Source organism: Malaclemys terrapin, chromosome 24 (assembly GCF_027887155.1).
Source record: "Malaclemys terrapin pileata isolate rMalTer1 chromosome 24, rMalTer1.hap1, whole genome shotgun sequence".
In the NCBI taxonomy this organism is placed as follows: domain Eukaryota; kingdom Metazoa; phylum Chordata; order Testudines; family Emydidae; genus Malaclemys; species Malaclemys terrapin.
This window is the reverse complement of record NC_071528.1, coordinates 14,761,013-14,787,765: the sequence shown is the minus strand read 5'-3', so window position 1 is coordinate 14,787,765 and position 26,753 is coordinate 14,761,013. Positions and strand designations below refer to the sequence as shown.

Here is a 26,753-nt window from a genome sequence, read left to right as displayed (position 1 = left end):
CCCAGCTGTACAGAGCACAGGCCAGTCACTCCCCCGCCCCCTTTCCTCTTACAGGGCCAGCTTCCTCTAGCCCAGGTGTTCCTCCACCCTGGAAAGAAGGAAAATAGTCCCTTCTCCCCCCAGCTGGGCCATCTCCCCTTGCCTCCCCAGTGCCCGCTGGTCACCGGGCAATGGAAGGTTGGGCACCTCCGTGGGCCTCATGCTGGCAGGAGGAAAGACCAGATCACGGGGCAGGGAAAGGTACCGGGGGATTTAATAAACACAATGGGGGGGCAAATAGCCCTGAGAGTCGGGTGTAGGTGCAGGAGGGGGCTGTCCTCTGCCTTCTGTGCCCCCAGCACACCCAGCTCTGCTGCTGCCCCGCAGCCCCCTGGGATCCCCCCCACAGACCTCTGTCATTGTCCCTCAGCTTCTCCAGCCCCGAGGACAACTGCTGCGGGAGCTAAGCTGAGACCTGCACACTCATCGCTGCCGAAGCAGATCGCAGACCCGGCTCCTCCCGTGCCCAGCGTCTCAGTTGAAATATCCCCTCGCTCTTCCCACAATGCCGCACGGGGACCTCAGCCCCTGGCCTGAGCAACACCCCAGCCCCACCGGCCCCTCACTTCCCGACACAGAAGTCCCTGAAGACGATATCCAGGATCTCCTCGGCGCTGACTCGGCCCGTGATCTTCCCCAGGTGCCTGCGGGCCAGCCGCAACTCCTCAGCTGCCAGCACCAGATCCAAGGACTTGTAGCCATGGTACCGGCCCAGCGAGCCCAGGCAGCTGGTGAGGTGGAGGCGGTGCCGTGCCTGCGTGAGGCTCGGGGAGCCGGCCAGAGGGTCGCCGCACCTGGCAGACGAAAGGAGGGGTCACGCCCGTAGCCCAGCTCACTTAGGAGACCAAATAGAAGCTTCGGGCAGGTGGTGACACTGTTGCCCTCTGCATCACTATGTGTCATAAACCCTGTACCGCTTGCAGCTGATGGCGATTCTCCTCTAGCTCCTAATCCCGCTGCCACCAGAGCGGAGTCCTAGGGCGTCACTGACCTCAGACACTATGTGCGCGGGGCCTGTCCTCCTTTGCTGTTGACTGGCAGCAAGGAAACTCCCCGTGCAGGAGCTGCTCCCATCTTCCAACCACACAGCAAGCAGGCTGTTTGAACGAGCCAAGGTGCTTTAGCAGCTCCCTTTCCAACCCCCCCAAAGCCACCCCCCTCCCACTGAGCCAGGACACTGGAAATCAGAGGCCTCTCAAAGCTCTTGCTAGTTCTAGCTGTTCTGGGCGTATTCCACACCTCCAGGCCGCTCAGCAGTTCCGTGATCGGAAGGAGGCTGCGCTGTCTAGCGGACAGAGCACTGGGCTGGGGCTCGGGGAGATGGGCTCTATTCCCAGTTCTCCCACTGCCTGTTGAGTGACCGTGCGTGCGTCACGTCACTGTGCCTCAGTTTCCCCACCCAGCCTTTATCTATTCAGGCTGGGAGCTCCGTAGGGCAGGGCCTCTCTCTCTGTGCAGGTCCTGGCACAGCAGGGCCCTGAGCTCACCTGTGGCTTGCAGGTGTTACTGGGATACTGATAACGGACAGACGCAGTGCATTCGGGACAAGCCCCCCGCGGGGAACGAGGCCCCGCTGGGCTGGGAGCTGTGTGGACATGGATGGGATGGTGCTTAGAGCCAAGCCAGCAGCTGAGTTCACACCCCGGAGAGTTTGCAGCATCGATTTCCAGTGTCAACAGATCCCCTCAGCCCCCTTCTCCACCCCAGACAGCGCCCCCTGCTGCCAGAGGGCATCACCGCGTCCTCCATCACAGCACAGCCACCCGGGGCCCAGCCCATGAGACGCCTCCCCACCCCTGCCTCCAAGGCCTGGCCTAGCCCCTGCCCCTCCCATCACAACCCCCTCCCCTTGCTCGACTGCGACCCCCGGGAACTCACAGCTGCTCCAGCTGTGTCCCCAGCAGACTCAGGAGACTGGCCACGCCCTCTCCAGTCTTGCAGGAGAGCAGGCAGGTGGGGGGCAGCGCCCCCTCCCCGCAGGCCCCCAGCAGGGCTCCCCCACGCCCCTCCTCCAGCAGGTCCGCCTTGTTCAGGACCAGGATGCAGGGCGCCCGTTGGGGCGGGACTCCGGGGGGCAGGACGGCTCGCAAGGCGTCGGCAAGGCACCTAGGCTCCGGAGCAAGGTCCACCGTGGCCAGCACGGCCAGCACCACGTCCGCTCGCTGCAGCCTGGGGGGGGGAAAAAGGGCCGTGACACTGGGCAGGGAGACACCCCCCCGCCCCATGCGCATCCCAGGAGTGCTGCCCGCTGAAGAGGGGGCGCTTGCTCCCAATGGACGGCAAACACGGGGTTAATGGTACCAAGAGGGCGCTGAGTGTGACTCCCCCCGCCCCATCGCTAGCCCTGCCCGCCCCCCCCCCCCGGAACGGGACATGACCTGCCCCCCCCCCCCCCCCCCCCCCCCAATCACAGCCCCCGTGAGCGGGTCTCAGAATCTGCCCCACAGTCAGCGCCTCCCCCTCCCGGGAGCCCGGACGGGACAGACAGAGGCCCAAGCCGCAGGCCCTTTGCTGGGCGACACTGCTGATGTCCCAGGAGGGGCTGGGATGGGCCTGGCTCACGGGAAGGATCAGGCAGTTTGTTTAGTGCCTGCCTGACACCCTGCAGGCCATAGCCAGAGACGGACACAGCCCCATGCATCCGGCCCCCTTGACCGGCCAGGCCCGGGAGAGCCAGCAGGCAGGGGCTTCCCAGGGGAGGGGTCGCTTGGCAGGCGGCAGCTGCTGGGAGAGGAGCCTCCGTCTGGGCTGCGGGTCACCGACATGTCAGCTCAGCAGAGCAACATGGACCTCATAGCTACCGGGAAATCACTGCAGCTCAGCCCTCCCGGTGCCCCTCAATCCCGACCCGCAGCCCCCTGCTCTCCCAGTGCCCCTCAGTCCCGACCCGCAGCCCCCTGCTCTCCCAGTGCCCCTCAGTCCCGACCCGCAGCCCCCTGCTCTCCCAGTGCCCCTCACCCCGACCCGCAGCCCCCTGCTCTCCCAGTGCCCCTCACCCCGACCCGCAGCCCCCTGCTCTCCCAGTGCCCCTCACCCCGACCCGCAGCCCCCTGCTCCCCAGTGCCCCTCAGTCCCGACCCGCAGCCCCCTGCTCTCCCACTGCCCCTCAGTCCTGACCCGCAGCCCCCTGCTCTCCCAGCCCTGCCGGCGCCCCTCAGTCCTGACCCACAGCCCCCCCAACTGTTCTTGTGTCTCAGAACAAAGCTGCTGTGAGGCACACGACAGGGCCACGGGGAAAGGCCACCGGTCGCCTTTCCACCCTCCCCAGCCAACGCCTGCCTCACCTCTCCCGAGCTCGGCTCACGCCCTCCCGCTCAATGGCATCTTGGGTCTCCCGCAGCCCGGCTGTGTCACTCAGCACCACGGGGTAGCCACCGATGTTCAGAGCCGACTCCACCACGTCCCGCGTCGTCCCCGCAATGGGGGACACGATGGCCGCAGGCCTCTGGCCTAGACAGAGAGAGCGAGGGGTTGGGGGGAGTTCAGGGACCACGCTGGGAACAATCGGTGGTGAGGCCTGTTGCTAGGAGTGAGACTGGAAGGAGGAGCCCTCAGCACAGGGGTGCCGCCCCCCAGACACACCTTCCCTGGCCCCGACATCCAGCAAGACCTGGGCCCCCACCTCTCCAGGGCCTTCGCCAGGGGCTCCTCTGGGGAGACCCCTCTAGGCCTAGTCTCCTGACCCTCCAGAAAGGGCACCCTCTGTACGGCCACCTTCCCCCAGGGAACAGGGGCCAGAGGCATCTTGTGGTCATCAGGGCCTGTAACTGGCGAGGCCGGGGAGCCCAAAGGGACAGCTGCAGAGATATGGGGAGGCCAGACCCAGCAGCTCCCCCAGTCTAACCCATACAGAGGGAGCACCCCCCACCCCACCCCCGACACCAGTACGAGGCCGCTCGTCCTTCGTGCTGTAGCCGGGGGGGGAAGGCGACCGCGTCACCCCCATGCACCTGCTGGGGCCCTGATGTGCCACCAACGCCAACCCATTCCGTCAGGGCCCAGCAGCCCCTGGATAACGAGCAAGCGACTCAGCACCTGGACCAGCGGGGATTCGTGCTGCCATCTAGTGGGCACTGGGGAGCTGTCCAGTGAGTTTCCTAACCCCGGGGGCGGGCGGGGAAATCGAGACGGTTTCTCATTAGCAACAACAAGCGACTCACCAGCCCGAAGAAGCAGGTGGAGTCCCCGACCTAGGGGCTCATGCCCTGATCCAGAGAGTCTCACCTCCACCCCATCCCGCCACAGCCACGGATCCATCCCACATGCTACCAGCGCAGGCCCCGAGCCTGGGATGCCTGGGCCCAATTCTAGCAGCGCCGGGCACCCGCAGGTGTCAGCGCCTCAGAGAATCAGCCCCAGGCGTCTCCGGTTGTGCCGAGCCCTCGCCCCAAACAAACCCGACCCCTGGGGCAGCCAAAAATCAGTGGCAGGTTTGGAAGACTTTGGCCCCGGGACCAAATTCTGCAGAGGGGTGGGGGGAGCAGCAGGATCAGGCCCCACGGCTTGGGTGTCTGGGGTGTGGAGGGAGGGGGCACCATGGTAGCCCACTGGCCAGGGCATGGTTTGTGCCGCGCTCTGTGCCTGATCCACAGAGTGTGGGAGTCTGTTCCAGCCCCCGTACAGATCCGGAGGTGGAGCCCAGTGCGTTCGCCTCTGGAAGTCCCAGGCTCGTCCCTGGCATCGGCCACAACACTAGAATAAAGACCCTGGTGCTGGGGCAACTGGCATCCCTGGCAAAGATGCTGGCACAGAGAAGCCAGGACTGAATGGAGAGTGAACTCTCCCCGGCAGCGGGAAGCTCTCGCAGGGCCAGTACCCGATCGGTGAATTAAGGGCCCTTGTCCTTGGCTGTCCAGCCAGCACCTAGCCCCACACGGTACTGAACCATCCTCTGGGGTGGGGAGGCACCGAGCGACCGGGGACACTGACAGCTGTGGCTGGAGGTTCTCCCCCACCCCCCCGACTCACACAGGAGGTTAAGCAGGCTGCTCTTGCCAGCGTTGGTGGGGCCAGCGATCACCACGTGAACTCCCCCGCGCAGCCGCTCCCCGCGCCGCCCATCCTGCAGGTGTCCCCTCACCTCCTCCTCCAGCGCCTGCACGGCAGCGTCCACTGGGACCGGGTCAGCACCCGGAGAGCGGGGAGGAGGGGAAGAAACAAAAAAGCAAAGTGAAATGAAATGAAACCGCAGCACAGAGGAAGGGACCCCAGCAACCCACTGCGGCCCCAATCCGGCAGTCAGGCCCGCACAGGGGACAGTTCCCTGGGCAGGCTGTTATCATTTCATGCATTACGATAGCACCTAAAGAGAGACCCTGCCCAAGAGCGGGGCCCCATTGCGCCGGGCGGACCTCGCCGGAGAGCGGGGCCCCATTGCGCCGGGCGGACCTCGCCGGAGAGCGGGGCCCCATTGCGCCGGGCGGACCTCGCCGGAGAGCGGGGCCCCATTGCGCCGGGCGGACCTCGCCGGAGAGCGGGGCCCCATTGCGCCGGGCGGACCTCGCCGGAGAGCGGGGCCCACTCCTGCAGACACAATCTCTGCCCAACAAACGCTCAATCTGGAGGGACAAAGGGAGGACCATCACCCCCTGGAAACGGAGACCCAGGGTGGATTAAGTGACTTGCCCCAGGTCACACGGGGAGTCTGTGGCAGAGCTAGGACTTGAACCAGACCAGTCCTAATCCAGTGCCCCAACCGGATCAGCACCTCAATCAACCACCAGTTCAAAGGCTCAGGATTTAGATTTTGGTATGAGTTAATTTGTCACGAGTTCTAATTAAAACAGGCTGCCTCCCCAGAATTTAAACTCTTCCCCTTGCTGCCATGGAAACCCAGGCACTGCTGCTGTGTGGTGCCCTGTGAAATTGACCAGGGACAAGATGAAACTGACCCCTGGCCAGCAGAAGGGTTGGGCAGCCTTTAGCCCCTGTGCCCCGTGGCACAGCACGTGGGCATGACCGGATCCGTGGCACAGCCTATGTCGAACGAACCAACCAGACAGCAGCAGAGGAAATTCAGATTTCCCAGAAGCCTTTGCAATGTAACGCTCCAGGGCGTCGCGGACAGAGATCTGCAGGGTCCTAGAAGTCGCGGCCCCAGGTCACTGCTCTCCGGACCCCTGTGTCGTCATTCACACCAGCCCAACCCGAGCGGGGACCGCCGCCATGGCAGCATCTCGCCCCTGCTTAGCCCCGGCGCAAGGGACAGCGCGAGGTGCAAGGCACGGGCGGACGCTGCCCCTTTAAGGACAGGCCAGCACCACTCACCTCGAGCCAGCACGCCCTCCTCTAGATTGTCGTCTTCGCTGAAGTCGATAAAGGCTTCTATGTGGGCCAGAGCCTAAGGGGCGGAAAAGGGGACGGCACGTCGTGAATTATGTCCCCGATCCTGCCGGCAGGTCAGGCTCCCGCACCCAGGCTCCGATGGCAGGATTCAGGGTCGATCTTTGCTCCCCCGGGGCCCCTCCATATTCAGCAGTGAACGGCAAACCAGAGCCCGGGACCCTTCTCTGGCTCCCTCAAGTGTCTTATCCTCCTGGGGTGCAGGGGTCTCTTACACCAGGCCAGCTACTTCAGTGACCCTGTGCTAGCCACTAACGCCTCGCCCTTAGCTAGCGCTTCCCTCCTGGGAGCTCAAAGCAGGGTCAGCGCTGGAGCTGGGGACAGGGCGTCCCAGAGAGAGGACACCACTCGCCCAAAGCCACCGAGGGAATTGGCGTCAGAGCGGGGAGCAGAACCAGGAGTCCGGACTCCCAGCCTTTCACATGACCCCTTGCACTGCGGAGTTCTGTCCTCCCTGAACCTGGCACAGGGTGGGTACAGGGTGATTCTAACCTTGTCTGGGGATGGAGTCAGGTGCTGCCAAACGCAGCCCTGGGGAACATGGGTAATACACTTGGTGTGAGAATATTTAACCCCTCTGTGCCCATGGAGCTCAAAGGGGGGCTGGTACCAGCACCCCCATTACAGATGGGAAACCAAGGCCTGGAGGGATGGAGTGACTTAGGCAAAGTCACGCGGAGTCAGGGACAAAGACAGGACTAGAAGCCAGGAGTCCCCCCTTCCAGGCCATGCCCCTAGCCACGCTGCCTCCCTCTGCTCCCAGCATGGGCGTTCAGGCCCCAGTTAGGCCTTGGGGGAGAGGGGTCCCTTACCTTGGTGAGCTCCTCACTCCAGCGTTGGTACAGCTGCCCCAGCTCCCCCTCCATCTGCCGCAGCGCCTGCCTCCTCTGGGCCTCCGTCTCGGCGTGGATCAGGTCCCCCAGCCCCTCCACCTCGGTCAGGCCCAGTTTGCCATTCTGGAAAGCTCGCTTGGTGAACTCGCCGGGGTCGGCCGGGCGCAGGCCGGGCAGGCGCCCTAGAAAAACCACACGCAGCAAACCTGAGCGGGGGCCCCCCGGGGCATCGCTCCTCACGCGGCCAGGCAGGGCTGGGCAAGCTGCCCCAGTTCTGGGAGACGCGAGCTCCCCAGCAGGGGAATCGGTTCCCGCTGGGGCCATATTCTGGGACCATGCAAGATCCCTGCCCAGCCCCCGCTGTCAGTCACAGGCTCCAGGCGGCTCTACCGTATACTGGGGGTACTGAGATACACAGGACAGCCGCAGCACACTCTGGCCCCGCCCCCGATGCCTCGGGGAGGGCCCCAACGCCAGCTCAACCCAGCCAGGGAGCCGACCCACTGCACCGCAGGGATTGCCAGGGGCCAGATCTCCCCCTCCAAGGCCCAGAGCGACCGAGAATCTGGCTCGCTGAGTTTCAGAGGGACGGAGAGAGACACTTACCCAAGGCCTGGAGCACGCCGCCCACCACTGCCGGCCCCCCGTGGACGTGCAGCTCGGAGCAGTCCTCCCCGGTGAAACTGTGGGGCCCTGCAAAGCACAGAGCCCATTAGAGGCTGCGCTCCCCTGGGACAGGGATAGGATATTAGGAAAAAACTATTTCACTAGGAGGGTGGTGAAGCACTGGAAAGGGTTCCCTAGGGAGGTGGTGGAATCTCCATCCTTAGAGGTTTTTAAGGTCAGGCTTGACAAAGCCCTGGCTGGGATGATTTAGTTGTGGATTGGTCCTGCTTTGAGCAGGGGACTGGACTAGATGACTTCCTGAGGTCCCTTCCAACCCTGATATTCTAGGACTCTATGACACGTGGCCCTCGGGGGCAGAGGGGTAAGGGAGCCACCCAACCGGGGCAGGCACGGGATGAAACATTAAAGAAGCTGTTTTTGTCTCCGCACTGGTGCCATCAGGACGGGACACAGGCCCATCAGTTGGAATGAGGACGATGGGCTCGCGTGCTGCCGGGAAGGGGGACACAGCTGAGACTACGGACAGCAGAGAAGGAAACGAAAGCTCCATCTGTAGAAAAGAACCAGACAGTGACTAGGGATGGAGGGGGAGGGGGCCTCTCCTGAAAGGTGCCGTCACACAGAGCCACATCTACAAATCGCTTCCCCCCAGCCCTAAAAGCAGCCGCCTCTGGCTGGAGCACGGCAGCTTGTTTGACCGCACCCAGGGATGGTCTGCAAGAGGTCAGCAGGGAGCAAAGATGATTCCTCTGGCCGGGGGCGCAGAACGGAGTTAACGGCCCTGCCCTTGCAAAACGCGCCAGGGGTATCCCAAGTGCTTCGGGTCGGAGCTTGAGGGGCCAGAGAGCCAAGGGCCTCCTAGTGCCATGCTGGGGCACTGGGGTCTGTACTGGCAAAGAGAAGAGCCCCCTAGTGAGCCCCCCCAACAGTTCCCTGGCCCCACCCCTGTGGCAGGCAACCAGACCAGCCCTGCCTGGCTCCCCAGTGCAGATTATCCCAGCCCCCGGGGGCAGCCGCGTGTGTCACGCATGCTCAGCAGCGTGTCTCTGCCCCCCTCTGGAGGACGGTCCAGGCACCGCCGTCTAGGGCTGCAGAGGTTGAGCTAAAGGCTCCCGAGTTCGTTAGCTCAGACAATAGAGACTGGGGCTTGGTTAGCTCCAGAAGTCCCGGGTTCAGTCCCTGCAGCTGCTGCCCCAGCGAGGGGCCACACGGCATCACCTGGGAGGGCGGCCACTGAACGGGGACCCACGGCCGACCCCACACAGGAGATGGGCTCGTTAGTAATTATGGAATCGGCGGCAGCCGTCCCCAGCCCCTCTGATTGCCAAGGAGGTCAAACTCTGCACGGACTTTCCCCAGACTCAGCCGCAGGAAAGAAAGGCTCCCTGCAGCTGGGAGCATCTCAGCCCTGCTGCGTTTGATGAAGAATCGCTCACGCCCGCTGGGAAATCCTCAGACAACATCCTCGTTGGAATTCTGCCCGGGTGCCGGGTGCTTTCTGGGAGGTTCCACTCGATACCCCCAGAGGCCACCTGTTCCAGGTGTTTACTCCTCACCGAGCTGCGATATCACCGCTGCCTTGTGGGACTGGGTGGGGAACGGATCAGGGAGCAAAGATCCTATTTTCACACCAAAGTACTCAATAACAGACAGGGGGGGAGGGGAGTGGGTACAGAGAATAGGCCGGAGCAGGGCAGTGACCAGGAGAATGCAATCGGGAATCCCACCTGGTAGTGGGGGGTGGGAGAGAGGAGAGATGGGCTGTGAATACACATGCATGCAGGGCTGGGCTGGACACCTCGCTGCAGGTGTCCGGGCACTGCAGGGTTGGCGCTGGGAACTGCAGACGGGCGAGCGAGCCTGTCTAGAAGGGGCTGCAGGAGCACACACAGCCTGCGCAGGCAAAGCTGACCAGTGGCAGGGGGCCATTTTGGGGGAGCTCCCACCAATGAGCAGTTTCCATCCCGCTATTGAGGGCAGTAAGAGCCAAAGCAAATGTGATGGTTTGCGGCACAGAATCAATATCCCCCGGCATCTCACTACCTGCCAGTCACCCCCTATGTGAATCCAAGATGGGACCTGCCCAAAAGGCCCCTGGGTGCAAGGGCTGGGCACCGCGGCCCTACAGAGCCTGCTGCAGTCTTCAGCTCTAACCTGGGAACCAGATGACCAGGCCCCTGTCCAGAGTCTCCGTGGAGCTGGGGTCGTGGATTCTCCGCAAGGCGACGGCTCTAGGCCGGGGCAGCTCCTGCTGCCCCGTTAGACTCCGCAAGGCTGCTCCGCTGGCGGGGCCACTGGTCCGGATCACGGCCACGCCGCATTTCCCATGGCCCGAAGACAAGGCGAAGATGGTGTCTCTCTTCCCCGCAGGACAGTAGAGCCGCTTGACAACCCTGAAAGCGACCAGAGACAAAGCCCGGAAGTGAGACTGCCCTGAGCGATGGGCACAGGGGCAAGAGAGTCCCAGCACCCACCCTGATCAGTAACCCACGGCTGGATACAGCAGCGAAGAGCCGCCCCTACCCCACGAGCAGCACCAGGTGCATGGTGGGGTCATCTTGGTACCTTCTGCTGAAGCACCTGGTACCGACCGCTGCCACCAGACTCGATGCACCACGGCCAGACCCAGCACCCTCATGCTGACGCTCCTCACCCCTGCCCTGTCATGCAAGAGGCTGGGATCTTCGCAGCCTGGAGGGCCGGTGCCAGCCATCCCATCCAATCCCCCTAGGCGGCAGCAAGGGCTCCTGCCAGGCCGGGGGAAACCATCACGGATGCACGAACTGCCTCCCCCGGGCAAGCAGACGCTCTGCCTCGAGCAAAGGGGCTGTGGCTGCTCACTCAGCCGGAGGGAGCCGGGAAATGCCAGGGGCGGCCGGCAGGCCTGCGGGTGCCAGTGTAGCCGAACCCAGCGCCCCCAAAGCACAGACTGTCTGCAGCCACCCGGGGCCTGGCAGTTACAGAGAGAATCCCCACCAGCTGTTTGCCACACGGGGCCTCTGCCACCGCTGAGCCGTTCAGATCCCATCCCACGGCTACTGGCGGCCCGTGGTCCAGCGCCCCGTGAGCCACAGGTGCACGGCGCATCCCAGCCCGTAACCCTGCGGCGCTCCAGACCCCCGGCGTGGCAGGGACCCCAGGAACGAGGCAGCGGCCACTGGCTCCAGGTCACGCAGCCACGTGCAAGCCACGGCAAAGGCAGCCGATGCCATCGGCTGCTGCTACAGCGCCCCAGGGCTGGCCCAGCCCAGAGACCCCCCCACACACCTGCCAGCAGCGCCAGACACAGGGCTGAGCCCTGCCAGCACCTTCCTCCACGTGCCAGGCCACATGGCCCCCCCGGCAGGGCGCAGCAACCGGGTGGGTGGGGCGTGAGCAAGCCCCGCCCCCAGCAGCGCCCCCTCCATCAGCCCCAACACGGGGAGCGCAGCCGACACCGCGCCCCGCGGCTCCTGCTCCCGGGAAGCTGCAGCCCCTGCTCCAGGCCGGCCTCTGCCAGCACCTGCTGACGCGCTCCGCGACCTCAAAGTGTGGGCAAGAGGCCCCGCCCCGGCTGCACACGGATTGGTCAAAACCAAGAAAGGGGCGGAGCTGCCTCCCTGCGCCGCTCAGCTGGCGGGCGGGGGCTGCCCCAGGGCTCGGCGCAGCCTCTGGGCTGGGTTTGGGGCTGGCCGCCCTAGGGTGACCAGACAGCAAATCGGGAAACATCGGGACAGGAGGGGGGGGGGAATAGGAGCCTATATAAGAAAAAGACCCCAAAATCAGAACTGTCCCTATAAAATCGGGACATCTGGTCACCCTAGGTTGCCCCCAGCCCCTTCCCCGCCCCCTTGCCAGGGCTGGGGTCCTGGGCAGGGCAGCGCCAGGATTTCACCCCTGAAATCTATTTTAATGGCGGTTCCTAGGAATCCAAGGAGTTTGGGGACCACACTCCTGTCCCCATTGTAGCCCTGCAAGCACCTCCAGCCTGTGTCCCTCTCCAGTGTGGTATATGCTGAAAAACGTGCTTCAAATGCGGAATGTCTACCTCGGTCTGAATTCTGCAGAGACTCACAGCACGTGCTTCGTTTTACACACTGTGCGCAGTTCAGTGGATTAATCACTGTGTGTAAAGTTAAGCGTGTGCGTATGTTTTGGTGACACTGTCATGCAGGATCTCAGCTCCGTGCCGTAGAGTGGGGGCTGGGCCGGGCATGCATCTGCATTTGCACCTGCTTGTGCCCTCTGCACGAGGGAATCCGAACTCTCCCGTGCAGAAGGCCAGGAACTACCTCAGCGGCAAGGCGAAGGTGTTGTGTGGGAGCATTGAGTCATCCTGCCCTTAAATAAAAATACTAGTTTCTGGTGTTGTTTTAAAAACAAACAGATCCTCTAACTGGAGAAAGAAAGAGATCTGCCTTTGATCTCATGTGTTTCACTGGGGGGGTTTCTCCGGGGGAGAGAAGAGAAGAGAGTGAATTATTTATTGCAGTGAATTGATAGATCCAGGAAGCTTTCTTGATCTTGCAAAACAAGATGATCTCATCCATCCCTGGGGCAACCCCACCCTCCTTGACTCCATGTGACCCAGTGGCACTGCCTCAGGATGCAAACACAGCTGCCCCATCAGGGAAAAGGACATGAGACAGGGCAGGATGGTGCATGGACTCTGGAGTCATGTCCTGCAGAGGCCTCCTCTCCTCTTAAGGCTTTTTCTAGGCTTAAATAAAATATCGGATGCTGCTTGGCCCGGAAATCACGTCCCATTGGCTCCCAGGGGCCAGCATAAATCTGCTCCCCAGCTAGGCCCCCTCCTCACCCCACAAACCATGTCTAATTTTCCTGCCACTTTCCGCATCCCCCTATTGACCCCGTTTTTTCAGTCTTTTCTTTCCTTCTTCCTGGGATTAAGGGCTGGAGGTTTATTTAGCACGAGTCACTGGGCGGAGACTAGAGTTTCTCATTCACCCCTTCCCTTCTGGCCTCCTCTGCTCCACTATCCTGCCTGCTGCCACATTGGCTGTTCCCGTGTGCCACTCAAACTGCAGTGGGGTTTAGGTGCCCCGCCTGCTGCATGGGGCTGGCCAGGTGAGCGTGGCCATGGTTTTCAATTGCGAGATCAGAGAGGGCAACTCACTGCGTGTTGTGCTGCACTCGGTGCAAGAGACGAGATGCCACTATCCAGCCTCACGAAAGAGGGAAACTCCCCACTGGGGCCCCGACCCAAGCTGCATCCGGCAACTAGAGCCAGATGGTCTGACAGCACTCAGGCAGCTCTTGACAGGGAAGGAGGCTCCAGGATTATGTTATAGGGGCTCCCAGCCTGGCCCCTCTGGATCTCTCAAGTCAAGGGAGGATCCCACTACCAGCCAGGGCTGCAAACGCCTCAGGAGCTGGGAATCCAAGCGGATTCTCTCCACTGCTCACGTCCCCAGAGAGAATAAAGAGGGTGGAGCTGGGGAGAAGTCGGGAGCTCCGCTAACACTGGGCAAGACAGACCAGAGCCCTGCAGGACAGGACCGAACCCGGCTCTCTCCCTGCAGGGACAACAGTAGTCAGAGCTGGTGTCTGAGGACCAAGGAAATACCTGGGACTCCAAAGGTCTGGGGTAGGAAGACTGGTCCAGTGGGCACTAAACTGGGACTCAAGAACCCAGAGTCCTTTGGGGCAAGTCCCCTAGGGGCTGGGGTCAGTGTATGTTACAGCTGTAGTGTAGACGCAGACTATGCGACAGAGGGTTTCCATCACTGTAGGAACTCCACCTGCCCGAGCAGCGGTAGGTCAACGCAGCTACATCTCCCTGGCAGAAAACAGCCGGTGCAGCCAGTTTAGGTGCTCAGGGTCCCATGCAACTGAGAGAGCCCCGGAAGGCTCCAAGGTTTGTATTATTATTAAGGCTGCAGATCTGTCACGGCGCAAAAACAAGTCCCGGAGTGTGTGCGTTTCCCGTTTGCCTGTGACTTTTTTCTGCATTTGTGACTCGCCCCAGAGCACTGGCTCCGGTGTCCCGCCATGTGGCCTGACACCCTGCACTAGGCATTGCAACCTAGCCCCTGGGGGCGCAGCACGGGTCAGGTTTGGTGCCAAACCTGAGTGGGACTGCAACTCCACACACCAGGCTGCAACTTCCGGAGCAAGAGGCCAAGCCCAGCCTGCGGGACATAGGAGCCTCTGCTGTGGGGGGTGAGTGCAGGGTTGGCATGCTCTCCAGTCCTGCGCCCTGCTCCCCGGCCTCCCCTCCAAAGGGTGACAATCAGAGTTACGGTGCCAGGCAGGGAAGGATACTGCTGCAGGCAGTGCTGCTGTAGGAGGGGGCCACAATCCAACCTGCACTGGGGGCTGGGCCCATCTATCTGTTCCTCGACACTGCTACGGCTCTCAGGGGTGGGACTTGTTAGTACAGGCCAGGCCTTTGTCCACCCTGCGCCTCCATCCCCCGGAGGTGCTGTGAGGACAGATCCGTTCGGGATTGTGAAGTACCTGGAGAGGAAGCCGAGGAGACAGAGAAAGGGTCATTTATACAATGTTTTCTGCCCCTCCACAGCCAGGGCTGGGGATGTACATGAGCTGGGATCTTCGGGGATTCCTCTGCTACTCTCCGGAGCAGCCCCCATCAGCCCGGCTTTAAAGTGCTGACTCTTGGCTATCACACAGGCACCAGTAAAATGGGGATCCACCAGCCCAGCGCACCCCGTGCTCTCCGCTCGCTGCTACACAATGCCCTGGCCCGCTGCGGGCTCTGGTGTCGCCTCTCAAAGGCTAGTCGTTCGCCCACTTGGAAAAGGCAGCCTCCCGCAGCGAGCTGCATCTGTGAACCATAGAATTTATCTCCAGGGTGGCTGGTGTGTGGCTGGCAGGAGGTGGACCAGCCAGGCTGGGGGCTGCCTGCCCAGCTCATGCCGCCCTGGGCTGCCCCCTGCCTCCCCAGCCCTAGGACGTAGGAGCTGTGGGAGCCCCTCGCCCAGCACAGAGAGGGAGCTTGAGGCAGCGCTGTTGAGCTGGGGGTGGATCTAGGAGTTAGAACAGAGGACTGGGAGCCAGGATGCCTGGGTCCAATTCCTGCCTCTAGTTGTACCCGCAGGTGAGTGTTGTGCCTCAGTTTCCCCCTCGCTATAAGGTCACTAACAGCACTTTCCTACCTCCCAGTCAGAGAAGGCCCCGAGGGGGGCTGGCCGGCCCAGATGAGCACTGTAGAGATCAGAGCAGGGAAAGGCGGGATAGAGCCATAGCGCCATCATGCACCCCAATCCCAGGGCGATTCCCCCAGGTCAGGACTTACTAGCATTATAACTGTGTCCTGGCCATAAGTAGAGGCCTCAACCGAGAGCTCAGGGTCCGTCTGTGCCGGGTGATGCCAGACACAATAAGAGGCAGTCCCTGCCCCAGAGATCCTGAGTCATATAACCAAGTACATGGAGTCCCATCCCCAGGCCAGGTCTCTCTGTGCAAAGCTGAGGAATACTTGGCTAAAAGAGTGTTTCCCAAGGGAGACCGTGCAGCCAGCCCCACAGATACACCTCACCCCCCGCCATCCTAAACAGACAGGATCTGGGGTTCCCAGCAGAGGAGGGTGATTCAGGTGGCAGCGCCCTGACCCAGTTCCCTCTGCAGGCAGGTTTCACACATGTTTAAGATGATACACCAGATACACACACACACAGTGTGTCTCATGGCCACACACAAACAGACACACCCCAGGTCACATACACCCCCGCACTCCTACACATGCCATCTACCGCACATGGTATGTACACACATGCAACCATCCCCACATCAAACACAGCCAGGATATGTTCCCCACACTCACTATGGTGCATGTGCATACAGGCCAGTCATGACACACAAACACACCTCCCACATGTACCCTCCCCACCAAAAACCCCATCCTAACATCAAATAGCCGTTCTAAATAACTTCACGCACTCACACTGCAGTTCCCCGGAAATCTTTTCTGGCACCGATCCCTCCCATAATGGGTCTGAATAATTCAGGAAGTTCTGGGAAAGGTTGGCCCCAGGGATGGGGGAAAAGGAAGCCCAAGTCACAGCTTACAGGGGCATTTGCTAACACACGATGCCCTGCTGGAGCCCTGAGCCCCGCTCCCTGTCCTGAGCAACCAGAGGCAATTCTAACCCCGGGGGGTGGGAAATAAGCACCCATGCCTCACTGTAAACGCGCAGAAGGACTCCTGGGCTGCTGCGGGGGCGGTTCTGTCACTGTTTGGTTTGTGGCGCGATTGTCAATGTTTGTTATGGCAGCAAGCAGAGAGATTTTGGTCTTTGATTAACACCTTGTTGCTCTGTCTGTCTAACCACGCCTGCCGCACTCACCTGCCGGCACCCAGACTGGTCAGGAGCTCGGGTTTGAGACAGCTTAGACAGACTGGGCTGAACTGGTGCCCTAGAGGGGAAAGACCCTATACCCAGTCCCTGGTCCCCCTGAGCCAGCCAGTCCCCCCAGTTTGGGGTGGGATTAGAACTGGCACCCCCTACTGGTGAAAGACTCCATATCCCATTCCCATGCACACACTCTTGGGGTCAGTCAGGTCCCCTGACCTGAGGCTGTGCTCTCTGGAGAGGCGAAGGGCCCTGTACCCCATTCCCCATTCCCCATCTTTCTAAGACCCAACCCCACCAAAATATATATATAAAAAGATTCCCCTTTGTGGGGCCGTATTGTCTCGGTCAGATCTGGCACCAAAAGTGCCACACTAGAATAGCTGCCAATGGGCTGCTTAAAGCACTGAAGAAATTGGGCCAGACTTGCTTTTGATACCAATTGCAACAGCCACATTCTCATATATCATGGAGCCTGCAGAACACGAACACCCAGCCCTGTAACTGTGTCTCAAAACCAGGTGCCTGCGTTGGAAAGCGCGACCCTCTAGGCTGGCAAGTACAGAGTGGTGTAATATTTACCTATGGCCCATGGCCCATGCACAGGGGGCTGCATTAAAGCAAGAGATGGTAGTAAGGGTGTGAGATTTAGGCCCGTAGTTACGGATGGCTTCGAAAGGAGTTACACAGCCTGGGCCCCCAGAATCTCCCCATGGAGCTGCAAGGGGGACAGAGAGGTGCTGAGACATGCTACAGCAGGGGATCAGAAAAGATTTATAAATGGATCATTAAAGATTCTGTAGCCCAGGTCAGGTTACCTGCATGTATTTCCACACTAGCTCGGCTCTAGAAATAACTGCATGACCTCTAGGGCTGAAAGCAATATCAGGTCAAGGCAGGAATACCAAGCCATAAGACTGGGGGGGTGGGGGGAGAGGGAAAGAGTATTGCCTGGTGGTTAGAGCAGGGGGACTGGGATTCAGGGCTTCTGGGTCCTGTCCCCAGATTTGGGAGGATAGTGGAGTCCAGGGGCTAGAGAAGGGTGGGCTGGGAGTGAGGACTTCTGGGTCCTTCTCTCCGCTCTGCCCCTGACTCTCTGCCTCTGACACTGGGCAAAAAAGGGGGATTATTATCTGATGCTTAGAGAGGAGGACTTGAGATCCGGACTCCCAGGTTCAACTTCCATCTCTGCCAATGCTTTGCTGTGTGTGATACTGGGAAAGTCATTTTCCCATACCTATCCCTTCATCCATCCACCCCCATACCTTCCTCTTTATCCATCCATCCCCCCATACCTACGGCTCTGTTCATCCATCCATCCACTCCCATATCCACCCCTCCCCACCCCCCATCCCGCCACCTAACCCCATACCTACCCCTCCTTCCACCTACCCCTCCCCAACCTACCCCCATACCTACCCTTCCCCCCACCTGAACCCATAGCTACCCTTCCTGCAGCTACCCCCATAGCTACACTCCCACCCCCATCCCTACCGCTCCCCCCACCTACCTCCATCCCTCCCCTACCCCATAGCTACACTCCCACCCCATCCCTACCGCTCCCCCACCTACCTCCATCCCTCCCCCGCCCCATAGCCCCCCCTCCCGCACCTACCCCCATATACTCCCCCCCCCATACTCCCGGATTGCGCTGGGGCGGCGGAGGCCAACCAGACTATTCACCCAGCCGCCTGCCGCTCGCCTCGCCGCGCCTCCTTTGTCCCCTCCCCGGCTCGGGGCGCCGCGGCCGGGCGCGCGAGGACAAGCGGGGAGCCGGAGCGGAGCCCCCATGGCGCGGGCGGGGCCCCCCGCACACCCCCCGCCGCAGCCCCGCTGAGCCCCCGGGCCGCGGCTCGCCAGGATGCCCGAGACGGGCGCGCCAGCCCCGGGCTCGCAGGAGGGCGAGCGGCAGAGGCGAGCCCCGGCGGACGCGGAGCCGGCCCCGGCCGGGGTCTTGGGTAGGCTAGTGCGTGGGGTCCTGGGGGGTCCTGGGGGGGCCCCACCCCTGGGGGGCCCCAGCGGGGCCGGCCCCTGCAGCGCTGCGGTGAAATCCCCCCCCCCGTCCTCTCCCCCAGCAAGGGGGCCCGGCTGCGCCTCCCCTGGGGGCTGGAGCAGCCGCTCCCCGAAAGCGCCTTTGCAGGGTCCCTGCCTGGCCCCCGCGCACACGCTGCCAGCAGCCCCGGGGAGAGACAGCCAAGGCAAGGGGGGTTGGGGGGGTCGGTCCTGCCTCTGCTTTGGGCCATTCCCCATTGACCGTGTGCAGGATTTGGGGGGGGGGAGCGCTCCCTGCAGATGCCACCCGGCTGCTGTCAATGAAGCCAGCAGGACTTTGGGGAGCAGAGTTGGGGGAGAGCTAGGCGGGGGGGGGGGGGCAGAAATTCTCCTTCAAGGCAGGATTGGGGGGGGGGGTTTGGTCCTAAAATGCCCTGGTCCATGTGGTCTCCCCCGGACGTGCTCAGCGCCTTGGCCCGTGTGGCGGTCAGGGCCCCGTCGGGGTTGTGGTTCTGCTCGGATCCAAAGGGCTCAACGTGGGGAGAAGTGGGGGGCAGCCGCAGGGCTCTGTGATAAGAGAAAAACCCTGCAACTGAAATTCCCAGACAGATGCGGGCGCATGAAGAGTGACCTAATTTATGTCCTCCTAGGAACTGGGCGTCCGTGGCAGCGTAATTGGCGATTAGAACCTAGTAAACAGCAGCGCTGGGTGTCAAAGAGCTGCCTTGGGCTTCCCTGGGGGGCTGGGGCTGGTGATGTATTGGTACCAAAGCGCTCTGCGGCTTCCGTGACCTTAATCTGGCGAGCCCAAGGTTAGCTGCACGGGAGCCGGGTGACAGGGTGGTATGAATGGGAGAGGGAGATGCAGCTAAACCAGCGTTAAAGCCCCGAGTCAGCCCCCGGCATGAATGGGAGGTTTCAAGCCCAAAAGAGTTCATTGACTCCAAGGGAGTCACGCCAGCACTGAGCATGGCCGGTTATTTCTAGAAGGCCAGGTTTCGCTCCCATTTACACAAGGAGTGTAATCTGGAGTCACTTCACCGGCACCAGGGGAGTGAGTCCCGAATTGCGGTGGTGGAACTGACACTAGAATTTGGTCTTGTCTCATGGGCTCTGCAGGGAGCTGTCAGCGGTGCTGTTGTGTCTGTTCTCACAGGGGGACTGAACCAGGACTCCTGGGTTCTATGCCCCCGCTCAGGGAAGGAAATGTCGAGGGGTTAGAGCAGGGAGCAGTGAAAGTTGAGACGCCTGGATTCTGTTCTAGTCTCTGGGATGGAGCATGGTTAGAGCTGGGGGCTGGCAGTCAGGACTCCTGGGTTCTTTTCCTGCCTCAGCCACTTGCTTGTTCCGTGACCTTGGACAAAATCACGCCACCCCCCCTGTGCATGGGTAGAGTGGGGATAATATTTACCTACCTGCTGGGGTGGGGGGGCAGTCGTCAGGTTTGCTCCATTCAGGTTCATAAAGCGCTTTGAGATCCATTATTATTCCCTGTTCGGCCCCCTGCACCAAGGATCTCTCCAAGGCCTGGAACAGGAGTGGGGCAAACCTCGCTGCCTGGCACATGATCCTGCCACGGGAGAAACAATGACATTACCCAGAAAGACGCGCTATTCACGAGGCTTTTGTGATGGAGCGGTGGGGCTTCCTGGGAGCTAGGGACTGGCGCACAGGCTCCTTCCGTAGAGCCAGGGGAGCTCACCCTGATCGCAGGGGGGACCGAGCCAGGCATGACGCAGCGGCAGACTCAGCACTGAGGGCAGCTGGGCTCTGGCAGGACTTTCCTGCGCTAAGTTTCCGTCTCCCGCAGTGGGAGCTGGAAATGAACCTGGGAGGAGGCCGGCTTTGGATGTCCCATTGTACCAGGGAGGGAGCAGGGCCCAACCCCCAGAAGCAGAGATGGTGCTGGCTTGGGGGGAAATGTAAGGCCTTGGGCCCCTTCCCAGCTGGGTGGTTGCAGGGGGCTCTGCCTTGCAGGGGTGGTGGGGGAGGTTTTGTTCATTCACTGCCAGAGAGTGGAGCTCTGCCCAGCCTGCGCGGCCAAAGCAGAAAGTCCGAATCACAGACAGCAGCCGCGCTAGTCCTGGGGACTCTCACCTCCCCATCACATACGTGCTCCCATTCCACACCGGCCTGGGAGGCGTGTTCACATCCAGGCACGTATGTTCACATGCACACTTAGCGTGTGTCTCTGTATGCACGTGTACTGGCTTACCCTAGTGTGTGTGCTGGTGGGTGCAGGGGGTCTGAGTGCTGGCGGGTGCCTATCTGTGACCGCGTGGGTCAGCATGCCTGTACATGTGAGTGTGCATGCGTGTGAGTGGCGTGTGCATCTGGATGAGTAGCACACACCCCTGCCTTCCCAGAGCAGGGCCGCCTGCCTGCCTGCCCGCTTGGAGCCCTTTGTTTCGCAGCCTGTAATCACCACTCTCGGAGCGAAGCTTTAATAATTCATGATTGGCAGGAGGATGAGCTCATCCCGCCTGGTGCGAGGAATCTGCTCCTTGGAATCGCAGCTTGGGCTTGGGGGGCTTCATTTTGTGGGGTGGAGACCCCTGGGCCTGGCTGAGCCGGCTCCCCGCTCCTGCAGTGCAGAGATCTTTTGGAACCCGGCCACCCTGGACCCGCGCTGGCCTTAGGCATAAGCAGCGTGTGCTCGTGGCTTGGATCTCTGCGTCCCTACAGACTCTGCCATGCGGGCTTGGGCCAAACCTCCTCCAGCAGTGAGACTGAAAGGGCAAGCAGCTCTCGCCCCATCTGCCCCTTGGGCAGGGGAACCCCAGCTTCCGGCCCCAGGTCTGGCAGGAGATCGGGGCTCTATTGGGCTTTGAGTGTGCTCACAGCACAGGGGCTTGGAGTCAGGACTCCTGGGTTCTCTAGTGATTTCAGCAGCGGTGGGGAGTGAGACTCTGGACTTCTGGGTGCAGTTTCCAACTCTTGCCACTTGCTCGGTCTGCGATTCTGGGGGAGGCCCCGTCCTGCTCCTGCCTCAGATTTCCCATCCGTAAACCAGGGATGAGACTCTCCTGCCATTCAAAGCCATCACGTGGAAAGTGCTGTGTACAATCCAGGCAAAGCATCGTCAGCCAGACAACGGGCAGCATCCATCCCTAGCAATGCCCCAGCTGCTGCTGTTTGCCTGTGAAGGCAGCGCCCTTGGGCATGACTTTATTCTCGCTCAGGTTTGCCGCGGGCAGGAGTTTATTTCTCCGTTTCCTAGTTGTGGTGAACAGGATCTCGTTAGGAATCAAGATCTGGAAGAAGCTCAAGAAAACAAATGTACTTGGGATCCAGGCAAAGCTGAGAAGCGAGTTTCCTCCCTGCAGAGATGGGGAAGGGCTGCGTTTGGAAGAGAAGCCAAGACACCAGAAATGAGGCAGTTAGAAACAGAGAGAACCCGGCAGGGAGACGAAGCAGGATGGGGACACGGAGCCGGAGATGTGGGGCTGTTTCTTTAACCATCAGGAGTTCTTTCCTCTAACCTGCTCTCTCCTCTGGGGTGGCACTGCTGGGACTTGGCTCTGGGCTGGTAAATCAGTAAATGGCTAGTGTGGGAATGCCTGGAAAGCCCCCTAGGGCTGGAGCCTCTTTGCCAAGCAAACCTCTTCCATGTGGCTGGGAACATGGTGGAGGAGGATTCCCAGCTGCTGAAGCCACCGCTCTGGGTGTAGCTTATTCATGAATTCCATCCCGTGCCCGGACTCAGCTCGCTTTAAAGCCGTGCCCATGTGAACATCCCAGTGTGCTGGCACTGCCTTAGCGGCTCCTTGCTTTGTCAGGGGGAGAGGGAGGCTCTTGGGATGGTCTGCCCTAGGGCAGGGGTTCAAAGCTCCCGCTGGGCTGGGTCAGCGCCGGAGTAGGACACTCCTGGGGCTGCTGCTGGTACCACCCCACTCGGCAGTAGGAGGGGGCCAATTCCAACATAGGCTGATTCCAGCCTTCCACCCAAATCCCCAGGGTGGTGTTGACTGCATGCAGGAGCTGCCTTCACTTCCTGTCCTAAATTACTGGGTAGTGACTCTTTATAAGGCTCTGTGGATCCTTCAGGCTAAGTAGCGTGATGAATGTAGTGCAGCGAGTTGAATGGGAGGTGTGTGCACACCGCTGCCCTCTATTGGGTGGAACTAAATTGCTCATCTGTGTGTCATAGGCCCTATACAGCTAATGGCGAGTGGCGAGTTTCCTTTAGCTCAAGGGATAGGAGCTTGGGCTTTCAGAGCACAAAGATCAGAGTTCACGTTCAATCGGTTATCATCACTGAGTTCCAGCAGGGAGCCCTCTGCTTCCGAACACCCTTGGGTGGTTAGTCCAGAACCTGGACTCTTAGGGCTGCTTGGTCCCTGCTTCTCTTCGGGCATCCGACCCGGTGGTCCCCGAGCTCTCTGTGTCTGCGTCCCAGCGTCCCCATCACCACAGGCTGTGATCGGTCCGATCCCAGGGGCACGAGCGGCTCCACAGCTGGGCTGCTGCCGATATAAGCAGCTTTTCTGGTGGCTGGAAAGGAAAGGGTCCGGCTCTCCCAGGCAGGGTGTGCTGCCCCCACCTCCTCTGGGAGCCCAGCTGGGTCCTCAGCCCCGTGCGGAGGGAGTCGGGCTGGGAGCTGTTTCCCAGGGCTGGGGGCAGTCCGATTCCAGCAATGGGGTGCGAAGCGGAAAGCCGGGTGGATTAGCAGGAGACCGACTGGGGGCTGGGCTCAGAGGCCAGGCCAGGTTCTGCAAGAGCCACATCTGCTGCAGGGAGGAGCAAAGCAGAACGGCGTTTGTTGGGCAGGGTCCAGGGCAGGGACAGTCATTCTCTTTATTGCACTGGAGCTGGGCGCTGGCGGATCGGCCCCTTGGAGACGAGAGGCCTCTGTTCCCGTGTCAGGTGCGGTACAGCCGATCTTTCCGTACAGCGCCCCGCCAACGGGCCCCCAAGGATCCCCCGCAGGGGGAACAGCGTCAGTCACCGTGGCCTGTTCAGTCCCAGCATCTCCCATCAGCACCATGACTCCTACGAGGACGATGACTTTGGCCTGGGAGCCAAAGACGGGATCCAGCCTTCAGACCCAGCTCTGTCACGCGCAGCCCGCGCCGCGGCCGCTAACTCCCGCCTTCAGGGGGGCTCTGCAGTCACGTGGCTTCCCCCTCCCACCGGAGAGAGGGCTGCGGTGCCCATGCCGAGAGCGCTGGAGGAAGGGTCAGCTTCCCGGAGAGAGCTGCGGGATCTGCAGCTGCTGCTTCTGGTCAGGGGAGCTGGGGATGGGGCAAGAGAAACCCACAGACATGGGGAAAGTGACAAGCAGCCTCGTTACCGCGCATCGATCAGGGACCTTAACGAACCAGACGGCGGCAATGATGTGGACGCCAGACAGGCCGACATGTGAGTCACTGACATACAAGGGAGCCCACGGTTTCATTATAACCCTGCTACCATGTCTGTGCCCCAACGGGGTCCCTGGCAGCTCACCAGGCAGGATTCCAGCACCGGGCTCCACTGCCAGCCAACCCCGAGCGCTGCTGGATGCAGGATTCTTCCTCGCTTCCTGCTCAGCTGCCACGTCCCACCCCAGAGGTGACTGCATTTCGGCCCTGCAGATCACTTTGTCGCATGCAGGATCCCTCAGCACCAAAGACCGAGGATTTTATTCTGCTTAGCGTGGCCGTGGCTAACTGCAGCGCAAAGTCTCTCAACCCTCATGCTCCAGGGCATAAACGGATTGCTGGCTGTGGCCAGGAAGAAATGTCTTCTGCAATATCAGGTAATTGGGTGCATGGCGTGCACCCACCAGTATTGACCAGCGTCAGAGCCAGAATGCTGGGCTTGATGCACCATGTGCTGTTCTGATGTGGCAGTTTCTTATGTTCCTCTGCTGGTCCGTAAACAAGGTATTTGCATGAACAAGGCAAGATGGGGGGTGGGGGGAAGTGCAGCCATCTACAATTGGGTGCTGGTGCTGCACCCCATTCTCTGCAGTCTCTCCTGGATGTCGGTACCAAGGAATCCTCTGGGTTGTTTTTTTACTATCACGCAGTTCCTCCAGACATCGCTCCCACGTCAGGTCTGATCAGAGGAGCTGTCAGGCAGAGCCGCCGACACAAGCCCTCGTCCCCCGTTCAGATGGCCTCTCGGCTCGAGAGCCAAAGACTTCACTTCAAACAATGCTCTTTGTGAAGTTCCCTGTGGTGGGGCCGGATCCTCAGCTGGTGTGAGGTAGCCTGTGGGAGTAACTCCGTTGGAGCTGCGGTGCTGCATCTGCTGATAGCCATGGAGGAGCTGGCCTGCAATTTGTTACAAGAAAAACTGATCAAGGAATTAAGAAGAATCCTTGTACTTTTCATCTCAAAGCGCTTTACAAAGGAGTATCATTTATCCCCATTTTGCAGATGGGGAAACCAAGGCACAGGAAGGGGACGTGATTTCCCATTGTCACCCATCAATTCCCAGGCCTGCCACTGACTTGAGCCCATGCCCTTAGGCTAGTCCAGTGTTCTGTCCACTAGGCAACACTGTCTCCATTGCCATTCCTGCTCCTGCCCTCTCTAGAACAGGAGGCTCTTGTGTCCAACATCTCTCTGTCCTTTCAAACTACCCTGATTTCCATGACCAGCTCAATGAAGCACTTGGAGTCTGTCATGTGACATGGAATCACAAGTGTTACACAGCTGTTGTTTGCATCTTTAGTTTACAAAAGGCTTCCACCCAGCTTGAGTTCCGGCTTTGTCTCTTTTGTTTACCAGAGGCCGCACCCTTGTCTGGAACTATATATTAACATGCAGTATATTACTTAGCTAATCTTATTCATCTACTGTATCGTTACAAGGTGCAAAAATTTACAGACAATCATGGTGGAGTCTCCTGTCTGTAAAATGCACCCATTTGTCCGGTTATCAAACCTGTTGCAGGCTTTACCTTCATTCACTGTCCCAAACTGTTGGGTAGCATTGCTCTGCAGCTGTTAAAGAGCTGCCACTCGTTCCACCCCAGAGGTGGCTGCATTTTAGCGACAGCAGGAAGTGATCCCTGCCTCTAGTTTGCCAGGCACTGAGAAGGTGAGGGTCAGTACAAGGTTAGACACCACGCCAGTCCCACTTAAACTCTGGTCTTAAATGGGACTTAAGTGTCCCATACACAGACTTTGTCAACTTCATCTAGCGCTTGTGCCGCCAGCCCCTTCGCACGGGGTGAACGTCTCCCTTAGGGATGAAATGATCCAGTGGGAAGTCAGATCTTATTCCCCGTCCATCTCCAGCGTTTCTAGGAGAAGTGAAAAGCAAGATGCTGCTAGTATTGGAGATCCTAGCCAGGAACCAGGCTGCAGGGACAGCGGGCGCATGGCACTGGCATGCTTCAGGGCTGTTCTTGCTGTGGGCCTCACACCGAGGGCTGTCGCTGATTAAAGGAGCCAAGATTTTTCATAAAAGGGGGGAGGGATAGCTCAGTGGTTTGAGCATTGGCCTGCTAAACCCAGGGTTGAGAGTTCAATCCTTGAGGGGGCCACTTGGGGATCTGGGGAAAAATCAGTACTTGGTCCTGCTAGTGAAGGCAGGGGGCTGGACTCGATGACCTTTCAAGGTCCCTTCCAGTTCTAGGAGATGGGATAAACCGCCGCCTCGGGTTTGGTGGGGTTGTTTGGGTTGTTTCACTTCAAAGCTGGAGCTTGAAGGACTTGACTTGAAATGAAATGGGGGGGGGGGGGGAAGGTCATTGGAACAGACTCGCAGACACCTGCCATAGAGTCTGAGATTAACCCCTGGCTCCCTGGGCCGGACGGTGCCCGGCTGGCTCCCTGGGACTCTCAGAGGGATTGCCACTGGCGCGTGCAGAGTTAAAGCAAGAGCGACAGCGGAGGGGTGGGAGAGGTGCAGAAGGGTAGGTGGGTGCGAGGTGGGGTGGCAGGAGCAGGCGATGGGCCTGGGGGGAGCCTTGCCCCTTCTGTCTGTGCAGTGCAGGGGGTAGCGCTCAGGGCTGGGGTAATCTACAGCCCTGGAGAACTCCCCATCTTAAGGAGGCCAGGAGCAGGAAACCTCCCAGCCACCCTCCCCACAGCTTCCTGCCCCCCCTCCCTGCTGCAGCTGTGCCCAGGAACCCTGGGCATCCACAATGCCGGGCTTGTGCTCTCCATCCCGGAGCTCGGCGGCAGGCGCTCAGAGCCCTGCTTTGTTCCATGCCCACAGTGGCCAGCCAGCCGTGCCTGGGTGGGAGAAGGGCAGTCTCATGGCCAGGACAGGCATGGGGTTTAGGACGGTGTCTATGCCCAGATGTGGCACCTGGCCTGGAATGCACCCTGCGAGCCGGGGAGGCTGCCTCAGGAGCTGCGGCATTGGCCCAGAGTAGGGTTTGCAGTCACGGAGCACGCCAGCTTGCCCCGACCAGGCTCCCAGCTCCATCGCACAAGCCAGCCACCAGCCCTGCATCCAGGCTCCTGCCCCTCACAGGTCATAGGAACACCCCCAAGAGCATCAAGTCCAGCCCCCTGTGAGGGCAGGGCACAAGCCCACCCCATCCCAGCTCCTGCTCCGGCCAGATCAAGCCATGGGGCTGCCTAGCATCGGGTGTCTGCAGGACGGAGCTCTGGCCGTGCCAGGAGGTCGGAGCGAGGGCCCTGCAGATGGGACAGACCTCA

The 26,753-nt window shown here is 60.7% G+C and overlaps 2 protein-coding genes across 3 annotated transcripts in view; one reads left to right on the top strand and one right to left on the bottom strand.

The window, feature by feature from the left end:
* Positions 1 to 235: 235 nt before the first annotated feature.
* GTPBP3 (GTP binding protein 3, mitochondrial) lies at positions 236 to 11,325 on the bottom strand. The gene is made up of 9 exons (XM_054013963.1): positions 11,109 to 11,325; positions 9,996 to 10,234; positions 7,821 to 7,907; positions 7,194 to 7,396; positions 6,307 to 6,379; positions 5,008 to 5,151; positions 3,324 to 3,489; positions 1,918 to 2,208; positions 236 to 833 (listed from the first exon to the last, which is right to left on the bottom strand). The coding sequence occupies exons 1-9, from the start codon at positions 11,246 to 11,248 to the stop codon at positions 602 to 604; spliced, it is 1,575 nt and encodes a 524-aa protein (XP_053869938.1). The 5' UTR covers positions 11,249 to 11,325; the 3' UTR covers positions 236 to 601.
* A 6,617-nt stretch (positions 11,326 to 17,942) lies between these two features.
* Positions 17,943 to 26,753, top strand: part of ANO8 (anoctamin 8) — a 30,753-nt gene continuing 21,942 nt past the window's right edge. The window contains exon 1 of one of the 2 annotated variants that reach the window (XM_054013744.1): positions 17,943 to 18,114. In XM_054013744.1, the coding sequence (XP_053869719.1) occupies positions 18,018 to 18,114 (97 nt within the window). In that variant the 5' untranslated portion in view covers positions 17,943 to 18,017. The remainder of the gene's footprint in view (positions 18,115 to 26,753) is intronic. The other variant, XM_054013745.1, reaches the window with a different exon arrangement.

Coding starts and splice junctions, on each gene's coding strand:
- GTPBP3 (XM_054013963.1), bottom strand. CDS start 11,248: ATGGAGGGGGCGCTGCTGGGGGCGGGGCTTGCTCACGCCCCACCCACC. Junction 7,908..9,995: donor CCTGGTCATCTGGTTCCCAG/GTTAGAGCTGAA, acceptor TGTGCTTTGCAG/GGCCCCACAGTTTCACCGGG. Junction 7,397..7,820: donor CGGCGTGCTCCAGGCCTTGG/GTAAGTGTCTCT, acceptor TGGTTTTTCTAG/GGCGCCTGCCCGGCCTGCGC.